This window comes from Coregonus clupeaformis, chromosome 15 (assembly GCF_020615455.1).
Source record: "Coregonus clupeaformis isolate EN_2021a chromosome 15, ASM2061545v1, whole genome shotgun sequence".
Lineage (NCBI taxonomy): Eukaryota > Metazoa > Chordata > Actinopteri > Salmoniformes > Salmonidae > Coregonus > Coregonus clupeaformis.
Window position 1 is genome coordinate 57,425,266 of NC_059206.1, and position 18,830 is coordinate 57,444,095.

The 18,830-nt window shown below is 45.6% G+C and overlaps 1 protein-coding gene across 2 annotated transcripts in view; it reads left to right on the top strand.

Moving 5' to 3' along the window:
- The window catches only part of LOC121582745 (collagen alpha-1(XXVII) chain A-like), a 388,342-nt gene that overhangs the window by 72,392 nt on the left and 297,120 nt on the right, over window positions 1-18,830 (top strand). For both annotated transcript variants that reach the window (XM_041898821.2, XM_041898822.2), the window contains exon 5: window positions 15,751-15,804. In XM_041898821.2, coding sequence (XP_041754755.1) covers window positions 15,751-15,804 — 54 coding nt within the window. The remainder of the gene's footprint in view (window positions 1-15,750; window positions 15,805-18,830) is intronic.

Here is an 18,830-nt window from a genome sequence, read left to right on the forward strand (position 1 = left end):
GTGTTTCTTGGCCCAAGCAGGTATCTTCTTATTATTGGTGTCCTTTAGTAGTGGTTTCTTTGCAGCAATTCGACCATGAAGGACTGATTCACACAGTCCCCACTGAACAGTTGATGTTGAGATGTGTCTGTGACTTGAACTCTGTGAAGCATTTATTTGGGCTGCAATTTCTGAGGCTGTCGTCATGAGAGCCAGTTTCATCATAGCGCTTGATGGTTTTTGAGACTGCACTTGAAGAAACGTCTAAAGTTCTTGAAATGTTCCGTATTGACTGACCTTCATGTCTTAAAGTAATGATGGACTGTCATTTCTCTTGGTTTGTTTGAGCTTTTCTTGCCATAATATGGACTTGGTATTTTACCAAATAGGGCTATCTTCTGTATACCCCCCCTACCTTGTCACAACAACTGATTGGCTCAAATGCATTAAGAAGGAAAGAAATTCCACAAATTAACTTTTAATAAGGCACACCTGTTAAATGAAATGCATTCCAGGTGACTACCTCAGGAAGCTAGTTGAGAGAATACCAATTGTGTGCAAAGCTGTCATCAAGTCAAAGGGTGGCTATTTGAAGAATCTCAAATATAAAATATATTTTGATTTGTTTAACACTTCCTTGGTTACTACATGAATCCATATGTGTTATTTCATAGTTTTGATGTCTTCACTTTTATTCTACAATGTAGAAAATAGTACAAATAAAGAAAAACCCTTGAATGAGTAGGTTTTCCAAACTTTTGTCTGGTAGTGTACATGTAGGATAGGCTTGAAATTGGAGAGGGTACCAAGTAGGCATTTAGATATTTTGCATGTTTTTCACTGAGCTCAGAGTTGAGGGTGTTTTGGGAACAGAATGGTGTAAGATCTAGTTGTAAATGTTTTAAAGTTCTCTGTAATCCCAATTTAAGATGTGTATGGACAACTCTCATGTGGAACATTACTGTAATATTCTCCAATATTTTAAAACTACATGTTCCTTCTCCAAGTCTGGCATCTATGCAGTCCCCCATAGGGTTAATGTGTTTCATGGCAGAAGAGCATCCAGTTGGCAGGACTGGTGAAATCAGAGCCGCAGTCTTTTAACGTATTTATTGATTCGTGCTGAACCCTGGTAAGACCAGTTAAAGTAAGCCAGGCAAAGCAAATGAGCGTTTTATGTTTTTGATGCTACAATTATGCTACTTATGTATGTTGTGTTGGTGTAGTTATATCTATGGTTTCTATGGTAATTCAAGTTTCAAGTTTTAATGTCACGTGCACAAGTATAGTGAAATGCCTTTCTTGCATGCTCTAAAAACAACATTGCAGAAATCAATATCAATGTAGTACTAACAATAACTCAAGGTTGAACAAAAACAATAGTGCAATATTGCATACAGAGTTTTTAAGGAGACATACAAAACAGGTCTGCTGAAACTTTTGAGGCCTACTTGGATATACCTGGGCACCCTACTCTGCACTGGGGCCTGAACTGGGGCATTATCTGAGCAGACACCTGCCTACTGCTGCTTTCATCCTTCCACTTGACATTGTGCCTTCCACTTGACATTGGATGTTTTTGGACTACTGCCTAACTTGAACTCCACTTGGATTTGCTCTTTTTGAATATCCTGTGTCCCGGTGTAGAGCTTGCCACCCTCCTGGCTTTTCATCGACCTGTACGGAAACTACATCCGCTCCAAGGTGCTTCTCTCCTGGCTATCATACTGGTAACATGGCCTCCATTGTGTTGCTGATGGGCCCCAGCATTCAATCGCATTGAGTAAGTCACCGCTCTCTCCTTGCTGTTGTTATGCTGGCGAGTTTTTGCCTTGGTTGTGTTTATTGTGGGTCCTAGTGCTGGCTGGTTTCTAGCCTGTGGTGGGGTTCTGGCTTGCTGCCTGTGACTGTGGTGATCCTACAAACTGTGTGATTCAATCTAACTGACTATCACACTGTGTGGATTGATTGACTTTTAGCTGATTCCTCGACAACCTATTTTATTTGCGTGGATTTTAACAGAGTTGTTCCAAAATGGCGTCTACCACTTTCTGCCTGATGGGGAAACTGACTTTTTCCAGATTGGCAGCAACCACCTTCAGAGACTACGGTGAACGTTTCATCCCATGTAGGAGCTGCACCTACTTTTCACAGTTCCGGCCAAATTTCCAATGTGGAAACTGTCAGCCTATTGAGGAATATATGTCTGAGCTGGATGTCCAGAGTAAGCAAATTGAGACATTGCAGCGTATTCTGGATAGGTCCCACTCTAAGACCTTTTCCTTTGCTACTCCTCAGCCTGGTCATTGTGCCACTGCCTCGCCACCATGTTGCCACTCTCTGACTGATTGGCCAGAGCTGCCCTGCAGAGATCCCTCCCTAGTAAAGTCACCTCTCCCCTCCTATCTCACCTATCCTCCCCATCATACCCCAACCTCCCATCCCATCCCGGCCCCCCCTCCCCACCCTCCTCGGAGAATAGAGGAGCAAGGACGCTTTATGACGAGCTGGCAGATGCTGCACTTAACACATTTATGAAATTGCTTATAACAGTTACTAATAAGCATGCACCCATTAAGAAAAGTACTATGAAAACTGTTAAATCACCTTGGATTGATGAGGAATTGAAAAATTGTATGGTTGAGAGGGATAAGGCAAAAGTTATGGCAAATAAGTCTGGCAGCCCAATCGATTGGCAAACGTACTCCAAATTAAGAAATCATGTGACTAAACTAAATAAAAATAAAAATAAACTATACTATGAAACAAAAATAAATGATATAAAAAATGATAGTAAAAAGCTTTGGAGCACTTTAAATGACATTTTGGGAAAAAAGGCAAACTTGGCTATATCATTCGTTGAATCAGAAGGCTCATTCATCACAAAACCCACTGAAATTGCCAACTACTTTAATGACTTTTTCATTGGCTAGATAAGCAAGAGTGTGCAAACCTGTCATCAAGGCAAAGGGTGGCTATTTGAAGAATCTCAAATATAATATATATTTTGATATGTTTAACACTTTTTTGGTTACTACATGATTCCATATGTGTTATTTCATAGTTTTGATGTCTTCACTATTATTCTACAATGTAAAACATTTTAAAAATAAAGAAAAACCCTTGAATGAGTAGGTGTGTCCAAACTTTTGACAGGTGGTAAATATATATTTGTAATATTAATTAGCAAATATTTCTAAAAACCTGTTTTCGCTTTGTTCTTATGGGTATTGTGTGTAGATTGATGAGGACATTTTTTGAATCCATTTTAGAATAAGGCTGTAACATAACAAAATGTGAAAAAAGGAAAGGGGTCTGAATACTTTCCGAATGCACTTTATATATAGAGGTAAGGTGACTAGGCATCAGGATATATGATGAACAGAGTAGCAGCAGCGTATATGATGATTGTATGTGAGTGTGTGTGCATGTGTGTACAGTCAGTATAAATGTGTGTGCATGTTATGTTTGTGTGAGCAAATTAAGTGTGTGTGTGTGTGTGTGTGTGTGTGTGTGTGTGTGTGTGTGTGTGTGTGTGTGTGTGTGTGTGTGTGTGTTGGAGTGTCAGTGTGCGTGAGTGTGTAGAGTCCTGTGAGTGTGCATAGAGAGAGTGCAAAAATGTTATTAAATACAAGGGTCAACTTCAGTCCTATGTAGCCATTTTGTTAGTTATTTAGCAGTCTTATGGCTTGGGGATAGAAGCTGCTCGGCAGCCTGTTGGGGATACCGCTTGCTGTGCAGAAGCAGAGAGAACAGTCTATGACTTGGTTGGCTGGAGTCTAACAATTTTCCAGGCCTTCCTTTCACACCACCTGATATAGAGGTACTGGACTGCAGGGAGCTTGGCCCCAGTGATGTAATGGGCTGTCCACGCCACCCTCTGTAGTGCAATGCGATCGAGGATGGTGCTGTTGCTGTCTTCCCCCCATTTCCTGTAGTCCACAATCAGTTCCTTGGTCTTACTGACGTTGAGGGTGAGGTTGTTTTCCAGACACCACACTGCCAGGTCACTGACCTCCTCCCTGTAGGCTGTATCATTATCGCCGGCGATCTCGCCTACCACCATTGAGTTGTCAGCAAACTTGATAATGGTGATGGAATTGTGCATGGCAACGCAGTCGTGGGTGATGAGGGAGTACATGAGGGGACTAAGCACACACCCCTGTGGGGCCACTGTGTTGAGGGTCAGCGTGGCGTAGGTGATGTTGCCTACCCTCACCACCTAGGGGTGGCCCGTCAGGAAGTCCAGGATCCAGTTGCAGAGGGAGGTGTTCAGTCCCAGGGTCCTTAGCTTGGTGAGGGGCTTGGAGGGGACAATGGTGTTGAACGCTGAGCTGTAGTCAATGAACAGCATTGTCTTATAGGTATTCCTCTTATCTAGGTGCAATTGAGATGGCGTCGTCTATGGATCTGTTGGGGCGGTATTCGAATTGGAGTGGGTCTAGGGTTTCCGGCATGATGGTGTTGATATGAGCCATGACCAGCCTGGATGGGATGTTGCAGTGACCGTATAGGGGGGATAGGGATGTTGCAGTGACCGCTACATCGGCAGTCATGAGTCATGACCGCAGTAAAATTCCATGTGACCGTTGAGTCACGGTAATCTCCTCTTATGCACTCTGGACATGCTTTGGTAGTACCCAACTTGCTAACGACCATCAGGTCCTAATTGCCTGGTACTCTGGGCTCTATTGTCCCTCTAACCACTCTGACATCAATGCAAATGCAATCTTAAATCACATCAAACTTTTATCATCAAAACAGTACCCTGCTTTTAAAACTCACTCCACTGTGAGTTTTAAGAAACAGCAGGTTGAAACTGAGTGTAAGACATGGTAATTGTGGATGTTGTTTCAAAGCCTAACACAATAAAATGGACAGCGCTTTCTAAGGTGATGATTAATTCAAAACACCCATACACATACAGTATTAGCGCTTATGTATATGCATAAGCTTATGAGCCCAAGCCTGAAAAACAACCTGAATACAAATTATGATTGTGCCTTATACAAACATAGCCTATACTCCAAAATTAAACAAATTTGAGTAATCACCTTTGAGTGTGGACTGTATTATTATGTATACTGGATGGACTTGTTACCTTATGCTACACGCCAACATTTATATCCATGAGTCTGGGAATGAACGTCTAGCCCTAGGCGATGCTGTTGGTTCATTGATTGTGCAGGGCGGCTTACAGGTAGCCTACAATTATAGTGTGTTTGTATTTGATTTTGAATAGCCTAGTAATAGGGATTTTTATTTATTTTCATAATTAATTGGGTGGCACATTACCTTTAGCTATACAGAACATCTCACCACCATCTCCTCCTCTCTTTCCTTTATTATTTTCTCAAGCGTGCAGAGGGGCTCTAGACAGTTTAATGAAATATGTTTTGTTGCGAAAACATGTTACTATCAATGTTCCCTAACAGATTTCATTTGGTTTCCAAAATTAAGCACTGGGTAGCTGCAGGAACAGGGTTGGAGAGCCCATGGCATACAGAGTTTGGGTGGTGATAACCTGTTGTGCATGCTCCTCAAACAGTAGTTGATGCATGGAGTGAAATAAGTGTTCTTATATTTATTTCTCAGCTGCTCATATTAAGCACAGCTCCGCTATAAAACCGAAGTAGCCTACCAGGTATCATTGAAATGGACCAGCGGGAAAGCAAGCGGCCTCCATTCGCTATTCGAGTGAAACAGATCAGGGTGTGACAGTACACAGATCAGGCACCACCTGGCGTCCTACCTGGGCGCATACCTGGTTGACCGGGGTGCCGGCATTGAAACTCAGTGATGAGGCCTGGGTCAAGGATGTCCCTAGCAGGGACCCAGCACCTCTCCTCTGGGCCATAACTCTCCCAGTCAACCAGGTACTGGAATCCCCTGCCCCGAGGTTGAACCTTCAGGAGACGCCTCACCGTGTACGCCTTGTTGGCCGTCGATGAGACGGGGAAGAGGGGTGGGTCTGGAAGCAGGAGACAAAGGGCTGTGAGACATGGGTTTTTATCCTAGACACATGAAAAGTGGGATGTATACGGAGGGTACGAGGCAACAGAAGACGAACAGCAAAATGGCTAATGATCTTGGAGATGGGGAAAGGGCAAATATATATGTGGGACTTCACCCGGAGGGGCAGATCTCCGGTGGACAGCCATTCCTTCTGCCCGAGACGATCCCAGGGAGCCGGGGTCCGGTGGCGGTCCGCTTGTCATCAATACCTGGAGGTGGTCTTAAGAATAGCCGACTGTGCTCTCTTCCAGGTACGACGACAGCGGCAGACAAACATCTGGGCTGAGGGTATGCTGACCTCTTCCTCTTGCTCCAGGAAGAGAAGGGGCTGATAACCCAGGGAACACTCAAAGGGTGAAAGACCCGTGGCAGAGCAGGGAAGGGTGTTGCGGGCGTATTCGACCTCCACTAGTTGCTGGCTCCAGGTGGTGGGGTTGGCGGAGACCAGGCAGCTCAGAGTCGTCTCCAGGTCTTGGTTGGCTTGCTCCGACTGGCCATTGGACTGAGGGTGGAAACCGGAGGACAGGCTGGCCGATGACCCAATAAGTGTACAGAACACCTTCCAGAACCGGGAGGAGAACTGAGGACCCCAGTCAGAGTCCATTTCCACTGTGAGTCCATGGATCCAGAAGACGTGCTGCACCATGAGCTGGGCTGTCTCTTTGGCAGAGGGTAGCTTGGGGAGAGGAATGAAGTGGGCTGCTTTGGAAAACCGGTCAACAACTGTCAGGATGGCGGTGTTGCCATCAGACGAGGGAGACCCGTGACAAAGTCCAGGGTTATGTGAGACCAGGGATGGTGAGGAACAGGCAGCGGTTGGAGGAGACCAGCTGGAGCTTGCCGAGGAGTCTTTTAACTGCTCACAGATCGTGTAGGTGGCGACGAATGCGGAGACCTCAGGAACCATGGTAGGCCACCAAAAGCGTTGTCGCACAAAGGCCAGGGTCCGACGGGAGCCCGGGTGGCAGGCAAGCCTGGAGGAGTGGGCCCACTCCAGGACCGCAGAGTGGACAGTGTCAGGAACATCCGGTTATCTGGACGCTGCGCCTCCCGGACCTGCTTCCCTATTCCCCAACTGAGTGCCGTCGCCAAGCACGAGGTGGGAAGGATGGTCTCGGATTCCGGGGGTGTAGCCGCGGAGCTATTGCGGCGTGACAGCGCAACTGGCTTGACATTCTTGGATCCCGGTTGATATGAGAGGGAGAAGTTGAATCAGGTGAAAAACAGGGCCGACCTAGCTTGCCTGGAATTGAGATGCTTTGCGGTGCGGAGATATTCCAAGTTCTTGTGGTCTGTCCACACAATGAACGGATGTTCTGCCCCATCCAGCCAGTGCCTCCACTCCTCCAACGCCATCTTCACCACGAGAAGCTCACGATTCCCCACATCGTAATTCCTCTCTGTGGTGTTGAGGCGATGGGAGAAGGCGGCACAGGGATGTAACTTGAGGTCCAGGGCCGAACGCTGGGACAGGACCGGCCCCACTCCGACATGCGAAGTATCAGCCTCCAACACGAACTGGCGGGACGGGTCAGGATGAACCAAGATGGGAGCAGTGGTGAAATGGTGTTTGAGGTCCAGGAACGCCCGGTCAGCAGCTGGGGACAATGTGAACGGAAGCTTGGGAGAGATGAGTGCAGACAGGGGGGAAGCCAGGGTGCTGTAACCCCGGATAAAGCGGTGATAAAAGTTGGCAAATCCCAGGAAACATTGCAGCTGCACTCTGGACTTAGGCTGGGGCCAATCCACCACCGCTCTCACCTTCCCGGGATCCATCTGTACACTCCCTGCAACGATGATGTAGCCCAGGAAGGGGATGGTGGATCGATGGAATAAGCTTTGGAGGAGTGGGAGAAAATGAGGATGTCGTCGAGGTAGATGAAGACGAACCGGTTCAACATCATTGACCAGGGCCTGGAACACAGCTGGAGCATTGGTAAGGCCAAATGGCATGACCAGATGCTCGTAGTGACCGCTGGCCATGTTGAAGGCAGTCTTCCACTCGTCTCCCTCCTGTATCTGCACCAGGTGGTAGGCATTCCGTAGATCCAGCTTGGAGAACACGTTGGCCCCCTGGAGCGGCTCGAAGGCAGAGGAGATGAGTTGTAGCGGGTAGCAGTTCTTCACCGTGATGTCATTGAGGCCCCGGTAGTTGATGCACCAGCGCAGGGTTTTGTACTTCTTCTTCACAAAGAAGAACCCTGCACTGGCGGGGGAGGCAGAAGGAAGGATGAACCCGGCAGCTAGGGAGTCCTCAATGTAGGTCTCCATAGCCATGGTCTCCAGACCCAACAGCGAGTACAGTCGTCCCCGGGGCGGAGTGGTGCCTGGGAGAAGGTTGATTCCGCAGTCGTAGGGTCGGTGCGGTGGAAGCAAAGTGGCCTGTGCCTTACTGAACACCTCCTGGAGGTCCTGGTACTCCGTGGGAATGGTGGGGAGGTCCGAGGTAACTTCTGAGCCCCCAGGAAGACGTCCCAGGGCAGGCTCCTTAGGAGGAGATGGAATTTCGGAGCTGGTCCGAGTCTGCTGGGTCAGTCATCAATCAAATTGTATTTATAAAGCCCTTTTTACATCAGCAGATGTCACAAAGTGCTATACAGAAACCCAGCCTAAAACCCCAAACAGCAAGCAATGCAGATGTAGAAGCACGGTGGCTAGGAAAAACTCCCTAGAAAGGCAGAAACCTAGGAAGAAACCTAGAGAGGAACCAGGCTCTGAGGGGTGGCCAGTCCCCTTCTGGCTGTGCCGGGTGGAGACTATAACAGTACATGGCCATTAAGGCCAGATTTTTTTCCAAGATGTTCAAATGTTTATAGATGACCAGTAGGGTCAAATAATAATCACAGTGATTGTAGAGGTAGCAACAGGTCAGTACATCAGGAGTAAATGTCACTTGGTTTTTCATAGCCGCGCATTTAGAGGCTGAAATGGCAGGTGCGGTAGAGAGAGAGAGTTGAAAACAGCAGGTCTGGGACAAGATAACACGTCCGGTGAACAGGTCAGGTTCCATAGCCACAGGCAGAAGAGTGGAAACTGGAGTAGCAGCACGACCAGGTGGACTGGGGACAGCAAGGTGTCATCAGTTCAGGTAGTCCTGAGGCATGGTCCTAGGGCTCAGGTCCTCCGGGATGGGAGGGAGAGAGAGAGATAATTAGAGGGAGCATACTTAAATTCACACAGGAAACCGGATAAGACAGGAGGATAAAACCAGATATAACAGACTGACAAGTTTATTACAAAAACAGGGGGCAGTTAAACGACAGGTCAAGGGCAGGCAGAGGTCAGTAATCCAGATCAGAGTCCAAAAGGTACAGAACAGCAGGCAGTCTCAGGGTCAGGGCAGGCAGAATGGTCAAAACCAGGAAAACTAGAAAACAGGAACTTGAGAAAGACAGGATCAAGGGGGAAAACGCTGGAAGACTTGATGAAAAAAAACTAACTGGCAACAGTCAAACAGAGAAAACAGGTATAAATACACTGGGGATAAAGGGGAAGATGGGCAACACCTGGAGGGGGGTGGAGACAATCACAAAGACAGGTGAAACAGATCAGTGTGTGACGGGATCCCCATTAGCTGCTGACAAAGTAGCAGCTACTCTTCCTGGGGTCTGGCAAAATTAAGGCAGTTATACAACTTAAAAAACATTACAATACATTAATTACAGAATTCACAACACAGGCCCATACTCCACTACCACATATCTACAACACAAAATCCATGTGTACGTGTGTGTATAGTGCGTACATTATTGTGTGTGTATGCATGTGTCTGTGCCTATGTTTGTGTTGCTTCACAGTCCCCGCTGATCCATAAGGCGTATTTTTATCTGTTTTTTAAAATTTGATTCTACTGTTTACATCAGTTACCTGATGTGGAATAGAGTTCAATGTAGTCATGGCTCTATGTAGTACTGTGCACCTCCCATAGTCTGTTCTGGATTTGTGGACTGTGAAGAGATCTCTGGTGGCATGTCTTGTGGGGTATGCATGGGTGTCTGACCTGTGTGCTAGACGTTTAAACAGACAGCTCGGTGCTTTCAGCATGTCAATACCTCTTACAAATCAATCAATCAATCAATCAATTTTATTTTATATAGCCCTTCTTACATCAGCTAATATCTCGAAGTGCTGTACAGAAACCCAGCCTAAAACCCCAAACAGCTAGTAATGCAGGTGTAGAAGCACGGTGGCTAGGAAAAACTCCCTAGAAAGGCGAAAACCTAGGAAGAAACCTAGAGAGGAACCAGGCTATGAGGGGTGGCCAGTCCTCTTCTGGCTGTGCCGGGTGAAGATTATAACAGAACCATGCCAAGATGTTCAAAAATGTTCATAAGTGACAAGCATGGTCAAATAATAATCAGGAATAAATCTCAGTTGGCTTTTCATAGCCGATCATTAAGAGTTGAAAACAGCAGGTCTGGGACAGGTAGGGGTTACAAGTAGTAGTGATATATTTTAATGGCGCCGGAGGGGATGGCTGCCGTTTTACGGGCTCCTAACCAACTGTGCTATTTTGTTCGTTTTTCGCGTTGTTTGCAACTTCTTTGTTTACTTAATGTGTACGTAATGTTGCTTTTACCATCTCTTATGACTGAAAATAACTTCTGGACATCAGAACAGTGGTTACTCACCTCGACTGGACAATTTTTACTTTAACGAGTCTGATGCGAAGGATATAGTGCTTTCTCGGGAACGGGCCCAAATCCTAAATGACTACCGAACCATAGCACTCACGTCTGTAGCCATGAAGTGCTTTGAAAGGCTAGTCATGGCTCACTTCAACACCGTTATCCCATAAATCCTAGACCCACTCCAATTTGCATACCGCCCCAACAGATCCACAGATGATGCTATCTCTATTGCGCTCCACACTGCCCTTCCACACCTGGACAAAAGGAACACCTATGTGAGAATGCTATTCATTGACTACAGCTCAGCGTTCAACACCATAGTGCCCTCATAGCTCATCACTAAGCTAAGGACCCTGGGACTAAACACCTCTCTCTGCAACTGGATCCTGGACTTCCTGATGGGCCGCTCCCAGGTGGTAAGGGTAGGTAACAACACATCCCCCACACTGATCCTTAACATGGGGGCCCCTCAGGGGTGCGTGCTCAGTCCCCTCTTGTACTCCCTGTTCACTCATGACTACATGGCCAGGCACGACTCCAACACCATCATTAAGTTTGCCGATGACACAACAGTGGTAGGCCTGATCACCGACAACGACGAGACAGCCTATAGGGAGGAGGTCAGGGACCTGGTCGTGTGGTGCCAGGACAACAACCTCTCCCTCAATGTGATCAAGACAAAGGAGATGATTGTGGACTACAATTCTATTCGACGGGGCTGTAGTGGAGAAGGTTGAGAGCTTCTAGTTCCTTGGTGTCCACATCACCAACAAACTATCATGGTCCAAACACACCAAGACAGTTGTGAAGAGGGCACGACAAAACCTATTCCCCCTCAGGAGACTGAAAAGATTTGGCATGAGTCCTCAGATTCTCAAAAAGCTCTACAGCTGCACCATCGAGAGCATCCTGACTGGTTGCATCACTGCCTGGTATGGCAACTAATCGGCCTCCGACCACAAGGCACTATAGAAGGTAGTGCCCACGGTCCAGTACATCACTGGGGCCAAGCTGTTTCTTGCCTTACTGAACACAAGTTGGGCATCATTCACAAGTGATAATATATAATTCACATGTGATAGGCTAATATTGTCATCCATCAGACTATTCTTGATTTAATCTTGTCTTTACGTATACTACATAATATATGTAGAAGGTAGTGCCCACGGCCCAGTCCGTCACTGGGGCCAAGCTTCCTGCCATTCAGGACCTCTATACCAGGCGGTGTCAAAGGAAGGCCCTAAAACTTGTCAAAGACTCCATCCACCCTAGTCATAGACTGTTCTCTCTGCTACCGCACAGCAAGTGGTACCGGAGCATGAAGTCTAGGTCCAAAAGGCCTCTTAACAGCTTCTACCCTCAAGCCATAAGACTCCTGAACAGCTAATCATGGCTACCCGGACTATTTGCACTGTCATGAAGCCTTAGAGTTCTTGGGAACAGGAATGATGGTGGTCAGCATAAGACGTGGGGATTACAGACTGGGACAAGGAGATGTTGAAAATGACAGTGAATATGCCTGCCAGCTGTTCTGCGCATGCTCTGAGTATGCACCCTGGAATACTGTCTGGCCCTGTGGCCTTGCGAATGATTAAAGACCTTTCTCACGTCAGCCTCGTTGAGCGAGATCACCCAGTCCTCTGGGTTGGTGGGGGACCTCACGCATGGCACGGTGTTGTTATTGTCAAAGCATGCATAAAATGCATTGAGTTCGTCTGGTAAAGAAGGCATCCTTGGGCAGATCACGGTTCTTCCTTTGTAATCAGCAATGAACTGTGGCCCCTGCCACATGCGAGGGGCGGTGGAGCCTGTGTAATATGATTCCACCTTATTCCTACATTGTCCTTTTGCTCATTTGCGGAGGACATAGCGAGACTTCTTGTACTTCTTGTTCCTGTCCTCAGCCGTAGCCTCAGGGTTGTCTGCAATAGCCCTGTGTGCCCACCCACTTGGGAGCCAGGCCCACCCATTGGGGAGCCAGGCCCAGCCAATCAGAATTAGTTTTTCCCCACAAAAGGGCTTTATTACAGACTCCTCAGTTTCATCAGCTGTCTGGGTGGCTGGTCTCAGATGATGCTGCAGGTGTAGAAGCCGGATGTGGATGTCCTGGGCTGGCGTGGTTTCACGTGGTCTGTGATTGTGAGGCCGGTTGAATTTACTGCCAAATTCTCTGAAATGACGTTAGAGGCGGCTTATGGTAGAGAAATCAACATTCAATTCTCTGGCAACAGCTCTGGTGGACATTCCTGCAGTCAAGATGCCAATTTTAGAGTGGCCTTTTATTGTCCCCTAGCACAAGGTGCATCTGTGTAATGATCATGCTGTTTAATAAGCTTCTTGATTTGCCACACCTGTCAGGTGGATGGATTATCTTGTCAAAGGAGGGTGATCACTAGCAGGGATGTAAACAAATTTGTGCACAAAATTGAAGAGAAATAAGCTTTTCTGGGATCTTTTATTTCAGCTCATGAAACATGGGACCAACACTTTACATGACCACATTTATATTTTTGTTCAGTATATTTGAGCTATTATTCCAAATCTTATACTGGATTTATTATATTTTCCATCTTTATATGGTCAGAATACTACATGATTTATTTAGCTCTACAGGCTGGTGGATTTTGGCTTTAGAGAATGACTTTTATGAAGCATGGCTTAAAGCATTTTGAACCCTGGTCTCTCTCTCTGTGTGCGTGTATGTGTATGTGTGTGTGTGTGTGTGTGTTTATGTGTGTATTATGGTGGCGTGCAATGGCAGAGGGGGCAAATGCAGTGAAATCTATTCCTGAGCCTCCAGAGGTTAAATTACACCTCTGGTCTGACGACAGTGGGCTCTGTAATTAAAATGAGCCTTGGATCCTGTACACACACACACGCACACAGGTCTGGTGTCAATAATGACGCTTCCCCCTGTAGCAGGGAGCGCTCTTTTGGCACCAGTTAATAGATCATTACTTTTATATCGGCCATAGACAGTACTGTCTTTACAACATGTTGTATAAATTTAAACCATCTTTACTGCTTGCCCTGCTAAAATACGACAGCCTGAAATATGTGCTATATTCTATACAATGTTTGGGTATCGGAAAGAGGAAGGACGTTAGTCTTTCACATTTAAAAACCAACTAAATGTATTTTACATTGAGGTTGAAAATGTATACCGTGTGGTATTGGACGGTAGGTACACACTGCCAGAACCTGAAACATGTGGACCTATTTGAACACTTTAGGATGAGTTTGTGCAGTTTTAGAGCAAGTGCTAATCTTAGGGAGTAGGTTTCACTGTTACCAAAGTTGCCACCATTGACGCCCTGGCTCCCACTTCAGAGGTTGCGGTTTTCCAGTCTCGTATCCCAGCAGCCTCTTGCCAGCTGTGTGCACCGCCCTGGAATTGTCCTAATTCGACACCTGCCATGTGAGATGAGATGGCATGCATACAAAACCAACTGCAAGACTCGTGCCAATGGCTAGAACCAATGGTGCCAACTACTACTACCAAAACTGAGGTGAACCGCTGGCCTATTTGAGGCATGTAATTCAACATTTGAAGGCTACACCACCCTTCTTGTAACAAGCCTCTGGCTAAAGAAAGGATGGCAGCAGATATAGGATAAAGGGGCTTAGTGAAAAGGTATTGAAGGGGTAGGCCTACTGACAGCAGCGAGACAAGGACTCTGCATTGTGTGTGTGTGTGTGTGTGTGTGTGTGTGTGTGTGTGTGTGTGCGTGCGTGTGCGTAAAAAATGAGTGGGCTCTGAATTATATCAGGTAGCAGACCTAGCAAGGCCACACATCCTTAGTGACTTCAAATCTCTTACTTGTATAAAAAAAGGGCACTGAGGCTCTCCCTGGAGGAATCAGAGATGGGATTTATGAGGTGTCTGAGAGAGAGGAGAGAAAGGGGGTTGTAGTATTATGTTGTCATTTGTCTCTCATGTCTGTATTTAAACTTTGACATTATATCAATTCCAGCCCAAACTAAATGTATTTCCCTTCATGGGACAAAGAATGACTTGACATGTGACTTAGGGGTGAGTGCTGGTCTACTACTCTGAATCAATAATGTGTTCGCTGAATCGTCTTATCTCACCCCAGCGAAAGTCACTGACCCCACTCTAGAACCGGTTTTGACTCTTTTTCCGGCCACTCTGACATGATTGACCTCGGGGTCAGGTGGAAAAAGTGTCTCAGTCAGAGGTGGGGGACCCCTCAAAGGCCCACAACCATATGGATAGAGAGAGGAAGTGTGTGTGTTACATGTCGACAGCACAGAGAGGGGCTGGTGCCGTTCGGTGCAGTTTAGAGTATTGATTGGGGACTTATTTGTGGAGGAATGTAACTGTTTTTCTAGGTGATTTGTGATGTTTTACTTGTGCTTCCCATGGCTGTTTATTTTATTTTATGTGTATAATGTGTATATTTGTGTTGTATTGTGCAGGGCACATTTAAAAAAGAGACCTAGGTCTCAATATGTCTTCCCTGGTAAAATAAAGGTAAAAAAAAAAAAAATGAACAAAAGGTTAAAAAAAATAAGGGAAAAAAGGAGTGTAGTTATCAAATGGTGTCAGTCCTCCAAATGGAGTCAGTCACTTTGACTACCGGATTTCAGAATTTTAAAAGCTAACGTCTGTTTCCAATAAGATAGGGAGAAAATGGATCCCATTATTACCAATATGCTACTGTATAGATTTACAAATATATATATTCCAACAATAGCCTGTAGACTAATATGTGAACCAATGGACAAAATGAAATGAACAGCAATCCATCTGTATATGTGTGGTGTGTGTGTGTGTTTCTTTATGTTTCTGCATGTTTCTGCTTGTGTTTGTGTCTGTATGCACACAAGCTGCCATTTTCTGCCCCAGGGAGACTACAGACGGGGGGCAATACGGGTGGGGGATGGGGTGTAGGAAAACCACATCCATATGCTAGAACCCCTTCATTCTACATCCATTTTCCATAAGCTTCCCCCTTTACCTAATCCCCCAATGTACACATATGCTCAATCCATATAGGAGATTTGACATTCTCCAGACTACCCATGGCCTCTGCTTATGCCAATATAAAGATTGTCATTCTGATCAACATTTGATTGTGTTTTGTCTCTGATTGTTCCTTAGGGTGGTCCCGGTCCCCATGGAAAACCTGGCCATCCAGGTCCGCCTGGGCTTAAGGTATGTTCCACACACAAATTATTTTTATTTATTTTTATTTTTATTAAATGTAGTCATTTAGCAGATACTCTTATCCAGAGCGACTTACACACCTTTTCCAACAAGTCAGTTCGTAAAATTTCTGCCCTGCTAGAGCTGCCCCGGTCAACTGTAAATGCTGTTATTGTGAAGTGGAAACGTCTAGGAGCAACAACGGCTCAGCTGCGAATTGGTAGTCCACACAAACACAGAATGGGATCGCTGAGTGCTGAAGCACGTAGCACGTAAAAATCGTCTGTCCTCGGTTGCAACACTCAATACCTAAATTATTTCTGGAAGCAAGGTCAGCACAACAACTGTTGTTCTGGAGCTTCATGAAATGGGTTTCCATGGCCGAGCAGCTGCACACAAGCCTAAGATCACCATGCGCAATGCCAAGCGTCGGCTGAAGTGGTGTAAAGCTCGACACCATTGGACTCTGGAGCAGTGGAAACGTGTTCTCAGGAGTGATGAATCACGCTTCACCATCTGGCAGTCCGACGGACAAATCTGGGTTTGGCGAATGCCAGGAGAACGCTACCTGCCCGAATGCATAGTGACAACTGTAAAGTTTAGTGGAGGAGGAATAATGGTCTGGGGCTGTTTTTTATGATTCGGGTTAGGCCCCTTAGTTCCAGTGAAGAGAAATCTTAACGCTACAGCATACAATGACATTCTAGACCAGGGTTCTTCAATTCCGGTCCTGGAGGGCCGAAACACTTCTGTTTTTTATTTCTACCTGGTAGTTAATTGCACTCACCTGGTGTCCCAGGTCTGAATTAGCCCCTGATTAAAAGGAGAGGATGAAAAACAGAGGTGTTTCGGCCCTCCAGGACCGGAATTGAAGAACCCTGTTCTAGACGATTCTGTGCTTCCAACTTGGTGGCAACAGTTAGGGAAATGCTCTTTCCTGTTTCAGCATTACAATGCCCCCGTACAAAGCGAGGTCCATACAAAAATTGTTTGTCGAGATCAGTGTGGAAGAACTTGACTGGCTTACACAGAGCCCTGACCTCAACCCCATCGAACACCTTTGGGATGAATTGGAACACCGACTGCGAGCCAGGCCTACTCGCCCAACATCAGTGCCCGACATCACTAATGTGGCTGAATGGAAGCAAGTCCCCACAGCAATGTTCCAACATCTAGTGGAAAGCCTTCCCAGAAGAGTGGAGGTTGTTATAGCGGCAAAGGTGGTACCAACTCCATATTAATGCCCATGGTTTTGGAATGAGATGTTCGAACTTTTGGTCATGTAGTGTATATTTCTGTGGCATGTGTGCTGTGTTAGATGGGGATGTCAAATTCTGACCTATATTTTTTAAGTTCAGGGAAGGAGAGTTTTATGTGCTGTAGTTCAGCTGTCCGCATCGTTAAGTCATACACCTGCAATCAAGTTATCCCCATCACTTTTGTGTGTGTGTGTGTGTGTATTTGTATTTGTATTTATTAGCGATCCCCATTAGCTACGCTTCCTGGGGTCCAAACACATTAAGGCACTTACATCACACATAAAACAAAAGATAAAACAGTACATAACATTATTACACCACTACATTTCTACAATACAAAATGTATAATACCACCATACAACAATATTACAATGTACGTGTGTATAGAGTGCGTGTTTTAGCGTGTGTGTGTGTATGCGTGTCTGTACCTGTGTGTGTATATCTCTTCACAGTCCCGACTATTCCATAAGGTGTATTTTTATCCGTTTTTTTAAATCGGAGTTTACTGCTTGCATCAGTTACCTGATGTAGAATAGTGTTCCATGTAGTCATGGTTCTATGTAGTACTGTGCACCTCCCATAGTCTGTTCTTGACTTGGGGATTGTGAAGAGACCTCTGGTGGCATGTCTTGTGGGGTATGCATGGGTGTCCGAGCTGTGTGCTAGTAGTTTAATATAATATATAATATGCCATTTAGCAGACGCTTTTATCCAAAGCGACTTACAGTCATGTGTGCATACATTTTTACGTATGGGTGGTCCCGGGAATCGAACCCACTACCCTGGCGTTACAAGTGCCATGCTCTACCAATTGAGCTACAGAGGACCACTTTTAAACAGACACCTCGGTGCATTCAGCATGTCAACACTTCTTACAAAAACAAGTAGTGATGAAGTCAATCTCTCCTCCACTTTGAGCCATGAGAGACTTACATGGATATTATTAATGTTAGCTCTCTGTTTACATTTAAGGGCCAGCCGTGCAGCCCTGTTCTGAGCCAAGTGTAATTTTCAGAGGTCCCTCTTTGTGGCTGAACAGTATTCCAGGTGCGAGAAAACTAGGGCCTGTAGGTCCTGCCTTGTTGATAGTGTTGTTAAAAAGGCAGAGCAACGCTTTATTATGTACAGACTTCTCCCCATCTTAGCTACTGTTGTATTAGTGGTTAAGAGCGTTGTGCCAGTAACCGAAAGGTCGCTGGTTCTAATCCCCGACCCGACTAGATGAAAAATCTGTCGATGTGCCCTTGAGCAAGGCACTTAACCCTAATTGCTCCTGTAAGTCGCTCTGGATAAGAGCGTCTGCTAAATGACAAAAAAAAAAAAAAAAACATCTAGGGTTACTCCAAGCAGTTTAGTCACCTCAACTTGCTCAATTTCCACATTATTCATTACAATATTTAGTTGAGGTTTAGGGTTTAGTGAATGGTCTGTCCAAAATACAATGCTTTTAGTTTGTTTAATATTTAGGATTAACTTATTCCTTGCCACCCATTCTGAAACTAACTGCAGCTCTTTGTTGCAGTGATTTCACTCCCTGTAGTAGCTGACGTTTACAGTGTTGAGTCATCTGCATACATAGTGGCATATCATCAATTTCTCTCAGCCAATCATAAATCATTTGTTTAAGTGCCGTGCTTGTTGAATGTCCTTCCCTATAAGTGTGCTGAAAGTCTGTTGTCAATTTGTTTACAGTAAAATAGCATTGTATCTGGTCAAACAACATTTTACTAAGGGTTGGTAACATGCCGATTGGTCGGCTATTTGAGCCAGTAAAGG